The sequence below is a fragment of the Mobula hypostoma genome, chromosome 9 (assembly GCF_963921235.1).
Source record: "Mobula hypostoma chromosome 9, sMobHyp1.1, whole genome shotgun sequence".
In the NCBI taxonomy this organism is placed as follows: domain Eukaryota; kingdom Metazoa; phylum Chordata; class Chondrichthyes; order Myliobatiformes; family Myliobatidae; genus Mobula; species Mobula hypostoma.
In genome coordinates, this window is record NC_086105.1 from 5,279,455 (window position 1) to 5,292,243 (window position 12,789).

A 12,789-nucleotide genomic window follows, 5' to 3' on the forward strand; every position below is an offset into this window, starting at 1 on the left:
CTCAGGAAAGGATGTCAGCCTTGCCAGCTACATCTATGTTCTGCTTGTCTTTTGCAGATGCTGTCAACTTGTCAGGGATAAAACATGCACTTATGCCACATACAAAAGCAAAGATTAAAGATTAGCGTTATTTGTCGCATATACATTGAAATATATAGTGAAATGTGCTGTTTGCGTCAATGACTAACACAGACCAAGGATGCACTAGGGGCAGCCCACAAGTGTCACCATGCTTCTGACGCCAATATAGCACGTCTACAACTTACTGACCCTGACCTGCACGTCTTCGGAATGTGGGAGGAAATCAGAGCACTTGGAGGAAATCCAAGTCGTCACAGGGAGAACGCACAAACTCTGTACAGACAGCGGAGGAAATTTAAACTCTGATCTTACAGCTGGCAGTGTAAAGCATCATGCTGCCATGTGCCCCAATCCTTCTGACCGGGGACAAACCTGTTGGACAGGGAGAAGCAGGTGTTGGCCTAACACACCACAGATTTACACAGACGTTGCTGGGATTTTGGGATTCTGATTCTGAATCAACGTGTCTTCAATCGTGCCTTTGTATTTGTTTTACTTGGGTCCGGTATTTGGATATTTTTTTCTTTCATTGGTTAGTATAGTTTTTTGTATAACTTAACGTAGGATTTATATTCTGTGTGTTGTTTGTACCAATATGCCTGTGATGCTGCTGCAGATAAAGTTTTCATTGCAACACACACAAATGCTGGAGAAACTCAGCAGGTCAGGCAGCATCTGTGGAAAAGAGTACAATCAAAGTTTTGGGCCGAGACCCTTCGGCAGGACTGGAGAAAAAAAATGGGTAGTAGAGTTAGAAGGTGGGAGGAGGGGAGAGAGAAAGACAACATGATAGGTAAAGCCAGAAGGGGGAGGGATGAAGCAAAGAGCTGGAAAGTTGATTGGTGAAAGAGATACAGGGCTGGAGAACAGGGAGTCCTATAGGAGAGGACAGAAGGCCATGGCAGAAATAAAAGGTGGGGAGGAGAACCAGAGAGAGGCGATGGACAGGCAAGGAGATAAGGTGAGAGGGGGAGAAGGGGATGGGGAATGCTGAAGGAAAGGTGGGGGGCGGCATTACCGGAAGGTTGAGAAATTAATGTTCATGCCGTCAGGTTGGAAGCTACCCAGACAGAATATAAGATGTTGTTCCTCCAACCTGAGTGTGGCCTCATCACGACAGTGGAGGATTGGGAATGGGAAGTGGAATTAAAATAGGTGGCCAATGGGAAATACTGCTATTTCTGGCAGACAGAGCATAGTTGCTTGGTGAAGCAGTCTCGCAATCCACATTGGATCTCACCAATATACGGGAGGCCACACCAGGAGCACTGGACACAGTATATGACCCCAACAGACTCAGAGGAGAAGTGTCACCTCCCTGGAAGGACCACTTGGGGCCCTGACTGGTAGTGAGGGAGGAGGTGTAGGGGCAGGTGTAGCACTTGTTCCGCTTGCAAGGATAAGTGCCAGGAGGGAGATCAGTGGGAAGGGACAAATGGACAGGGGAGTCGCGTAGGAAGTGATCCCTGCGGAAAGCAGAAAGTGGGGGGGGGGGTGGGGGAAGATGTGTTTGGAGGTGGGATCCCATTGGAGGTGGCAGAAGCTGCAGAGAATTATGTGCTGGACGTGGAGGCTGATGGGGTGGTAGATGAGGGCAAGAGGAACCCTATTCCTGTCAGGGTGGTGGGTGGATGGGGTGACAGCAGACATGCGTGAAATGGAAGAGATGTAGTTGAGGGCAGCATTGATGGTGGAGGAAGGGAAGCCATTTTCTTTGAAGAAGGAGGACATCTCCTTTCTTCTAGAATGAAAAGCCTCATTCTGAAAGCAGATGCAGCAGAGACGGAGGAATCGAGAGAAGAGAATAGTGTTTTTACAAGTAACAGAGTGGGAGGAGGTATACTCCAGGTAGCTGTGGGAGTTTGTGGGTTTATAAAGGTTTTCATTGTCCTTGCCATACTTGTTCATGTGACAATAAATTCAACTGGACTTGAAGGCATCTGAAAGAGTGAAGAACAGCATCACTAATTGCTGGGGAGGAACAAACTGATGGGGAGAATGGTCCATGTCCAATTAATGGACAAGTGCACCTTCATGGGCAGGAGATGCAGATGATAGAGGAACTCCTGAATGGGCTGATCCTAACCTGCCCAACCTCTCCCTATAACCCAGCCCCTCGACTCCGACTGACATCCTTGTAAATTGTTTCTGCGTTTTTTTCCAGTTTAATCACTTACTTCCAATAGCAGGGTGACCAAAACTGAATGCAATACTCCAAGTGTGGCCTCACCAAGAATGACACAGCACGTTTCAGGAACAACTTCTTCCCCTCCGCCATCAGATTTCCAAACAGTTCATGAACCCATGAACACTACCTTCTTTCTTTGTGGACTACTTACTTAATTTGTAAATTAGTAATTTTCACATCTTTGCATTATTCTTCTGCCACAAAATAACAAATGTCGCATCATGTTTCAGTGATAATAAACCTGATTCTGATTGGACAGCTCTTGCCTGCCAGTCAAGTTGTTGAGCACTGCCACTCCATCCACCAAAAGCAAAACTTCCCAATGGCCAAACATTTTAATTCCAATTCCCATTCCCGTTCCAACATGTCTGTCCATGTCCTCCTCTTGTGCCAAGATGAGGCCACCCTCAAGGTGGAGGAGCAACACCTTATATTCTGTTTGAGTAGCCTCCAACCTGATGGCATGAATATCGATTTCTCCTTCCTGTAAAAAAAATCCCCTCCCCCTTCCCTCAACTTCTAATCCCCACTCTTACCTCTTCTCACCTGCCTATCACCTTCTCCTGGGTCCCCTCCTTCTTCCCTTCCTCTGATGGTCCACTTTCCTCACCTATCAGATTTCTTCCTCTCCAGCCCTTTACCTTTCCCACCTGGCTTCACCTAACACTTTCTGGCTATCATTCACTCCCTCACTTCATTTTTTATTCTGCTGTCTTCCTCTAGGTACATAATGCAGGGCCGTGACCTGAAATGTTGAAATGTTTATCCCTCTCCATAGATGCCACCTAACCTGCTGAGTTCTTCCAGCATTTTTGCGTGCATTGTTCTGAATTTCTTCAGAATCTCTTGTGTTCATGGACATAAGCTATTTTAAAGAACAGGAGAGTTCTCCACAGTATTCCTGTCAGTAGCCGTCCCATTGTCCACAGAATCCTGATCAATAGCCATCACGTTATCTACAGTATCCCAGTCAGTACTCATCTCATTGTCCACAGTACCCCAGTCAGTACTCATCCCATTATCCACAGTATCCCAGTCAGTACCCGTCCCATTGTCCAGTGTCCCAGTCAGTACCCGTCCCATTGTCCAGTGTCCTAGTCAGTACCCATCTCATTCTCCTGACCAGTCCGTACCTATTTCATTATCCACAGTATCCCAGTCAGTACCCATCTCATTGTCCACAGTACCCCAGTCAGTACTCATCCCATTGTCCACAGTATCCCAGTCAGTACCCGTCCCATTGTCCAGTGTCCCAGTCAGTACCCGTCCCATTGTCCAGTGTCCTAGTCAGTACCCATCTCATTCTCCTGACCAGTCCGTACCTATTTCATTATCCACAGTATCCCAGTCAGTACCCATCCCATTATCCACAGTATCCCAGTCAGTACCAATCTCTTTGTCCACAGTGTCCCAGTCAGTACCCATCTCTTTGTCCACAGTGTCCCAGTCAGTACCCATCTCATTCTCCAGACCAGTCCGTACCTATTTCATTATCCATAGTATCCCAGTCAGCACCCATCTCATTATCCACAGTATCCCAGTCAGTACCAGTCTCATTGTCCGCAGTATCCGAGTCAGTACCCATCCCATTATCCACAGTATCCCAGTCAGTACCCATCCCATTGTCCACAGTGTCCCAGAAAGTACCCATCTCATTATCCACAGTATCCCAGTCGGTACCCATCTCATTGTCCACAGTATCCCAGTCCATACCCATCTCCGTGTCCACAGTGTCCCAGTCAGCACCCATCTCATTGTCCAGTGTCCCAGTCAGTACCCATCTCATTGTCCACAGAGTCCCAATCAGTAACCATCTCATTTCGACAGTATCCCAGTCAATAACTATCTTATTGTTCACAGTATCAGGGTCAGTAGCCATCCCATTATCCATAGTATCCTAGTCAGTAGCCATCCCTTGTCCACAGTGTCCCAGTCAATCTCACTGTCACAGTATCCTGGTCAGTAGCCGTTTCATTCTCCAGAGTATTCCAGTCAGTATGGATCTTCTTGTCCACAGTATCCCAGACAGTAACCATCCCCTTGTCCACAGTGTCCTGGACAATAGCCATCTTACTGTCCACAGTGTCCTAGTCAGTAACCATCTCATTATCCATAGAGTTCCTTTCAGTAGCCATTTCATTATTAAGGATATTGGGTTGTATGGGATGTCCAAGGAGGGGTAGCACCTCTTGCAAAAGGACCTGTCATGTCCACTTCAGGGCAGCTCACTCATCTTTGCTCCCCACCAGACACTCAGCTCCCAGCTGTGGTTCTAAGTAGCCGTTTGTAAGTGGCAGCACAACCTGGTACACCGGTTCAACAGGCGGCTACGCCAGGTGAGGCCAGCTGACAGTATAATATCCTGGTGAGATAGGGACATGCCTGTTATAGCTTGCAAAGTCAACTCTGGTGGACTGAGCGGATGAGATCTACTGTGAGACCCAAAGGCTAGGAAGGCATGACTGCAATGCTTTGTGGTGAGTGAAGGGCATGTCAAGGTACAGTAGATATCATGGTCATTCACAGCAACCAAGGAAGACCATAGTTTGTGATACTTACTCATACTGCTGGACCCAGACTTCTGAGGTGAGAGAAAGCAATGGCTTAACCACTTTAAAAACTCTGCCCCACAGGTTTCCCGTCATCGTCAGACATGATGGTTAACCACCATTAAGGATATTATTAGGTCCATTATTAAGTATGAGTTTGCAGGATACTTGGAGGCACATGATAAAACAGGCAAAATTCTGCTTGGTTTTTCTTAAAGGGAAATCTTGCCGGACAAATCTGTTGGGAATCTTTGGGAGGAAATAACAGGCAGGATTGACAAAGGAGAATCAATGGATGTTGTTTACTTAGAGTTTCAGAAACTTTTGACAAGATGCTGTACAGGAGTCTGCTAAACAAGATAAGAGGCCACGGTATTACAGGATAGATACTAACATGCATAGGAGATTGGGAGACTGGCAGGGGGCCACAGACAGATGTGGAGGCCATGTCAGTAAGTATATTTAAAGCAAAGGTTGATAGGTTCTTGATTAGTCAAGGCGGCAAAGATTACAGGGGGAAGGGAGGGGAATGGGGTTGAGAGAGATAATAAATCAGCCAAGATGGAATGACACAGCAGACGTGATGGGCTGAATATCCTAATTCTGCTCCTAAGTCTTATGGTCTTATGGTCTCATTCTCCACAGTGTCCTGGACAGTAGCCATCTCATTGTCCATAATGCCAGAATGCTGAACCAGGCTCATTTACATTCTTATTTTTCTCTCAGCAGGACAGAGAAGCTCTCAGACCAGGCTCCTTCTAGTTTCCTGGGACAATTAGCATGGAAGGAATTATTTGACAAGACACTTCAAAGCATATTGTGCCTGTCAGCTTCCCCATCATCTTCAGTCTGAACACATTACCCCAAACATTGAGAGCAGTGAAAGGGACGTTCAAGTGAAGTCCTTTGGAAACAGCAAGCCACTTTGTCTTTTCCTGTAGCCATTTAAAAGCCTGTTGACTTGGGCCCAGAGTATCAAAGGAGGAGCTGCACAATGAGAGGATCTTCTTCATTGTCAAGGACAATTGCACTTTGCCGATGATGCTACGAAGGGTTAAAGTGGGTCAGCCAGTGATTGTTTGGTCCTGGAACAGAGATCTGAAAGGCAAGTCAAGCAGCCATAATAGAATTGTCCATCTGTAAGTCTCAGCAGGGCCAGGGCATTTAGAGAAAGGGCCACCCTGCGTCGGTTACTGATTTCTGACCTCACATAAGTGAGTTCAAAACAAAGGTTGAAAATTAGCTTTATTTGTCAAAAAGCACTACAAAATTAGAAACATGCGGTGAAATGCATCGTTATGCCAACCACTACACTACCATGCTGCCCCCAAAGTACACAAAGCAGATGCTTTATATAAAATCAAAGGAATTTCAAAATACTCCTAAACACAAGAGTTCATGCGGATACTGGAAATCTTGAGCAACACACACACCTATACACACACACACACACACACACACACACACACACACACACACACACACACCTACACACACACACACACACACACACACACACATACACACACACACACACACCTACACACACACACACACCTACACACACACACACACACACATACACACACACATACACACACACACCTACACACACACACACACCTACACACACACACACACACACACACACACATACACACACACATACACACACACACCTACACACACACACACACCTACACACACACATACACACATACACACACCTACACACACACACACACATACACACACACATACACACACACACACACACATACACACACACATACACACACACACACACACACACACACATACACACACACACACATACACCTACACACACACATACACACACACACACCTACACACACACACACACACACATACACACACACATACACACACACACACCTACACACACACACACACCTACACACACACATACACACACCTACACACACACACACACATACACACACACATACACACACACACACACACCTACACACACACATACACACACACACACACACACAGACACCTACACACACACACACATACACACACCTACACACACACATACACACACACACACACACATACACACACACATACACACACACACACACACACACACATACACACACACACACCTACACACACACACACACATACACACACACACACACCTACACACACACATACACACACACACATACACACACACATACACACACACACACACACACACCTACACACACACACACACACACACACACACACACACACATGCACACACACACACACACCTTGAGGAACTCAGCAGGTCAAGCAGTACCTATGGAGGGAAATAAACATTTTGGGCTGAGACCCTTCATTAGGATTGGATTTCACCAGAAAAAAATCAGGATGTCTTGATGATCTTAAGTCAACCAGGAACAGAACATGTTAATAAATTATTTTATTCTAGCTGGCTGCGTCTCCATCTGGTATGAAGGGGTGACTGCACAAGGTCAGAAAAGGCTTTAGAAAGTTCCAAGCTCAGCCAGCCCCATCATGGGCACTAGTCTCCCCAGCATTGAGGGTGTCTTTAAAAGGCAATGCCTCAAAAAGGCAGCATCCATTATTAAGGACCCCCATCACCCAAGACATGTCCCCTTCTCATTCCTACCATCAAGGAGGAGGTACAGAAGCCTAAGGACACACGCTCAAAATGCACCATGAACCAATGCATCTACCTCAATATTTTTGCACTACTTATTAAATTTCATTTTGTAAATATATTTCTTATTTATAGTTTTAATTCTTATGTATTGCAATACCCTCCGGCCGTACAAAAAATTTCACAAAATATACTAGTGTTATTAAACCTGATTCTGATTTTGGTGGTGATGAACACAGTGTCAACATTAACAAAATCCAGCCGTATCCTGGTATTCTAATGAAGTCCAGTCCTGACGAAGGGTCGCGGCCCGAAACATCAACTGTTTATTCCTCTCAATTGATGCTCTCTAACCTTGTATATGTTGTTCAAAGTACTCAACCAGTTTATAAGACTCTGGTTAGGTCATATCTGGAATATTGTAGACAGTTGTGGTTGCCCCATTACAGGAAGGACATGGAGGCTTTGCAGAGGATGCAGAAGGGTTTCACCAGGATATTGCTTGGTTTAGAGTGCATATGGAATAACAAGAGGTTGGACAAACTTGGGTTGTTTTCTCTGGAGTGGCCGAAGGGAGATCTGATGGAGGTTTATAAGATTATGAGAGGCATAGATAGGGTAGACAGGACTATCTGTTTCCCAGAGTTGAAATGTCTAATACCAGACAGCATGCATTGAAGGTGAGAGGAGGTAGATTCAAGGGGGATGTGAGGGGTAAGTTTTTACTCAGAGAGTGGTGGATGCCTGGAATGTGCTGCCTGGTGTGTTGGTAGAGGCAAACACAACAGAGGCTTTTAAGAGACATTTGGATAGGAACATGAATATAAAGATGATAAGGGAAATGGACATTGTGCAGGTAGGAGGTTTTTTAAATTTATTTTTTTGTTAGTTGGCTCAACTGTGTGAGCTGCACTGTTCTATGTTCTATACGATGTGTAGGGCAAGTTCTTTTTAGTGTGAGGGCCTGGTATGTGTTACGAGGAATGGTGTTCAGGGCAGAATAAACCAAGGGATTTAAAAGGCTCGTAGATAGGCACGAATGTGCAGAGATTGGAGGGATATGGACCATATCCAGACAGATGGTAGTTGGTTAATTAGTTCAATACAACTAATGTTCCAAAGCTATACCATTCTATGTACCTGCTCACACAATTGCATCCCGTAGCTGAATTAGGGCATATTTGACAGGTTAAGTTCACCTTCAGTCAAAGTATCAGCAATGACCACATTTGCCCTAACATAAAGTTAAATATGTAACATGTTCTTACTTTCTGATTGAAAATTGAGTCTGCTGCATATAAAGTTGACCAGTTCCAGGAGTTTTATTTGGAACATACCTCCTCCTCCACCCACCTCCACACAGTCCATGGATGTGATTAAAATGCTTCCAGCACAAATTCAATGGGTCATACAGCAAGGAAACAGGGAATTCAGCCCATCTATCCATACCAGCCAAAACATGAATCTAAGCTATCCCATTTGCCCGTGTTTGGCCCATCTCTGTCTCTCCATATACAGTTGAAGTCAGAAGTTTACATGCACCTTAGCCAAATACATTTAAACACAGTTTTTCACAATTCCTGACATTTAATCCTAAAAAACATTCCCTGTCTTAGGTCAGTTAGGATCACTACTTTATTTTAAGAATGTGAAATGTCAGAATAATAGTAGAGAGAATGATTTATTTCAGCTTTTATTTCTTTCATCACTTTCCCAGTGGGCCAGAAGTTTACATACACTTTGTTAGTATTTGGTAGCATTGCCTTTAAATTGTTTAACTTGGGTCAAACATCTTGGATCGCCTTCCACAAGCTTCTCACAGTAAGTTGCTGGAATTTTGTTCCATTCCTCCAGACAGAACTGATGTAACTGAGTCATAAACACGAGGAATTCTGCAGATGCTGGAAATTCAAGCAACACACATCAAAGTTGCTGGTGAACGCAGCAGGCCAGGCAGCATCTCTAGGAAGAGGTACATTCGATGATGTGTGTAACTGAGTCATATTTGTTGGCCTCCTTGCTCGCACACGTTTTTTCAGTTCTGCCCACAAATTTTCTATCGGATTGAGGTCAGAAAATGACGTCAAGTCCAGTTCATCCTTGGGAGCAATTTCCAAACGACTGAAGGTACCACGTTCATCTGTACAAACAATAGTACGCAAGTATAAACACCGTGGGACCACACAGCCGTCATACCGCTCAGGAAGGAGACGCATTCTGTCTCCTAGAGATGAACGTACTTTGGTGTGAAAAGTGTAAACCAATACCAAAACAACAGCAAAGGACCTTGTGAAGATGCTGGAGAAAACAGGTAGACAAGTATCCATATCCACAGTAAAACAAATCCTATATCGACATAAACGGAAAGACTGCTCAGCAAGGGAGAAGCCACTGCTCCAAAACCGCCATAAAAAAGCCAGACTACAGTTTGCAAGTGCACATGGGGACAAAGATCTTACTTTTTGGAGAAATGTCCTCTGGTCTGATGAATCAAAAATTGAACTGTTTGGCCATAATGGCCATTGTTATGTTTGGAGGAACAATGGTAAGGCTCGCAAGCCGAAGAACACCATCCCAACCATGAAGCGTGGGGTGGCAGCATCATGTTGTGGGGGTGCTTTGCTGCAGGAGGGACTAGTGCACTTCACAAAATAGATGGCATCATGAGGAAGGAAAATTATGTGGATATATTGAAGCAACATCTCAAGACATCAGCCAGGAAGTTAAAGCTCGGTCGCAAATGGGTCTTCCAAATGGACAATGACCCCAAGCATACCTCCAAAGTTATGGCAAAATTGCTTAAGGACAACAAAGTCAAGGTACTGGAGTGGCCATCACATAGCCCTGCTCTCAATCCGATAGAAAATTTGTGGGCAGAACTGAAAAAGCATGTGCAAGCAAGGAGACCAACAAACCTGACTCAGTAACAGCAGTTCTGTCTGGAGGAATGGAACAAAATTCCAGCAACTTACTGTGAGAAGCTTGTGGAAGGCTACCCAAAATGTTTGACCCAAGTTGAACAATTTAAAGGCAATGCTACCAAATACTAACAAAGTGTATGTAAACTTCTGACCCACTGGGAAAGTGATGAAAGAAATAAAAGCTGAAATAAATCATTCTCTCTACTATTATTCTGACATTTCACATTCTTAAAATAAAGTAGCGATCCTAACTGACCTAAGACAGGGAATGTTTTTTCGGATTAAATGTCAGGAATTGTGAAAAACTGAGTTTAAATGTATTTGGCTAAGGTGCATGTAAACTTCTGACTTCAACTGTACATGTCCTTGCACCTTCTAAATGTTATCAGTCTATCTGCCCAAACTACTTCCTCCATGTACTGATTGCCCTGTGAGTGAAAATTTTACCCCTCCAGTTCCTTTTACATTTTGGAATGGAATAGATGGGCTGAAGGGCCTGTTTCTGTGTTGTAGTGTTCTATGATTCTATGACTCTACAGCTCTCTCCCTCTCCTTGCCCTCTAGTCTTTGATTCCCTTTCTCTCAGTGACGTGTTATTGTACATGCCTCAGCCACTTCCTCTGGCATATACTCACCACCCTCTGTGTGAGAAAATTGCCCCTCAGTTCTCTGTTATGACAATGAATGGGGCTCCTGTACTGCAGGCCGAGGCACTGGCAAACTATGTAAAACACCCACCGATGTCCTGCCCCTCTCTGTGCACCTCCGCATTTCTGATCTCCTTCTGGTGAGCAAGTGATTTTATTTTTGGACATTGTTATTGTGCTTGCAAGACCCATTTGGACATTGGTACATACAACACTGCAAGTGCCTTGCAGTGGTTCATTGGTGATACCGACGGTAGAGAGCTGTGCTGCTTCAGCTATGGTGAGGACTAGGCCGAGGCCACGGTGTCGCTGGTTGCAGCCGACCAGGTGAGTGTGGGAGAGGACTCTGTGGAGCATGCTAGAATCTACTGGGTTGGGGTACGGCTCTTCTCGTCTCTGCAGCCCTCCATTGTTCATTCAGTACTGCTCTCCCGTGCTTGTTAGGTGCAAGATAAGGCTGGACTGTGACAACTTACCATCTATTCCACTGTCATACCACTCAGGGACCTGGGCGATACTATTTTTTCTCTTTGTGACTGGAAGGTTTTCTGAAATTGTAACAACACGTGCTATTTGTGCTATGTGCAGTGTGTTGTATGCTGTTGGTAATGTGTTTTGTACCTTGGCCACAGAGGAATGCTGTTTCATTTGGCTACTTTCATGTATGGTTAAATGTAATGAAACTTAAACTTGTTCTAATCTGATTCCCCTCCAAACAAACAAACAAGTACAAAATTTTTTTAAAATGCAAGAAATCAAAAATAAGAACAGACATTGTTGGAGTCCTGAGGAAGGATCTTGGCCCAAAATGTCGACTGTTTATTCCTTTCCACAGATGTTGCCTGACCTGCCGAGCTCCTCCAGTGTTTTGTATGTGTTACTACAGACAATGCTGGAAATACCTCAAAGGACAAGCTGCATTCGTGGGAAGATAAACAGAGTTAATGTTTCAGGTCAAACACTCTTCAGAGGTGCTAACAAACCTGTCTGTGGTGAAATTGGAGGGAGAACAGGCCAGTGGTTCAGAAGCCGGTCGTGCCAGATTTCTACAAATGACGGGTTTCTCTCCGTGGGGGACTGTCTTGCTGCAGAGGATGGTACGCTGCGTGGATCACCAGTGCTGGGTCTATCACGTACGGTCTGATCCAAGCTGACAAAGCTACGGTAAAGGCCACTCGTCACCAGCCGAGAGGTATTACGAAGGTGGGTGTCAGATGGGGCAACGCTCCCTCCTGGCACCGTGGAGCCAGTCGAAACCCGGCTGTCCCAGGAGATGGAGGAACACCGGAGTTGAGAGAGGTCGGTGCTGCTGCTGGTCCCTGAGATCATGGGTCTGTCCCAGGTTTCAGGAGCTTGGGAGGCAAAGAGAGCGTTGTGAGAAGTTAACCCAAGTCAAGTTTATTATCATGTAAGACCATAAGACATAGTAGCAGAATTAGGCTTCCTATCCTTTTTTCCCCTCCTCAGCACCACTCCCTAGTCTTCTCGCTGTGACCTTTGAAACCATGTCTGATCAAGAAGCAATCAAGCTCTACTTTAAATAAACCCAACGACCGGGCCCCCACAGCTGCCTGTGGTAATAAATTCCACAAATTCACCATGCTCTGGTTGAACAAATTTCTCCACATCTTTGTTTTAAATGGATGCCCTGCTATCCTGAGGGTGTGCCCTCTTGTCCTAGACTCCCCCACCATGGGAAACATCCTTTCCACATCTACTCTGTCTAGGCCTTTCA

The 12,789-nt window shown here is 45.1% G+C and overlaps 1 protein-coding gene across 10 annotated transcripts in view; it reads right to left on the reverse strand.

Moving 5' to 3' along the window:
• LOC134351471 (uncharacterized) overlaps positions 1–12,789 on the reverse strand; it is a 191,333-nt gene that overhangs the window by 111,092 nt on the left and 67,452 nt on the right. For all 10 annotated transcript variants that reach the window (XM_063057653.1, XM_063057657.1, XM_063057652.1 and 7 more), the window contains one exon: positions 12,038–12,406. In XM_063057653.1, coding sequence (XP_062913723.1) covers positions 12,038–12,406 — 369 coding nt within the window. The remainder of the gene's footprint in view (positions 1–12,037; positions 12,407–12,789) is intronic.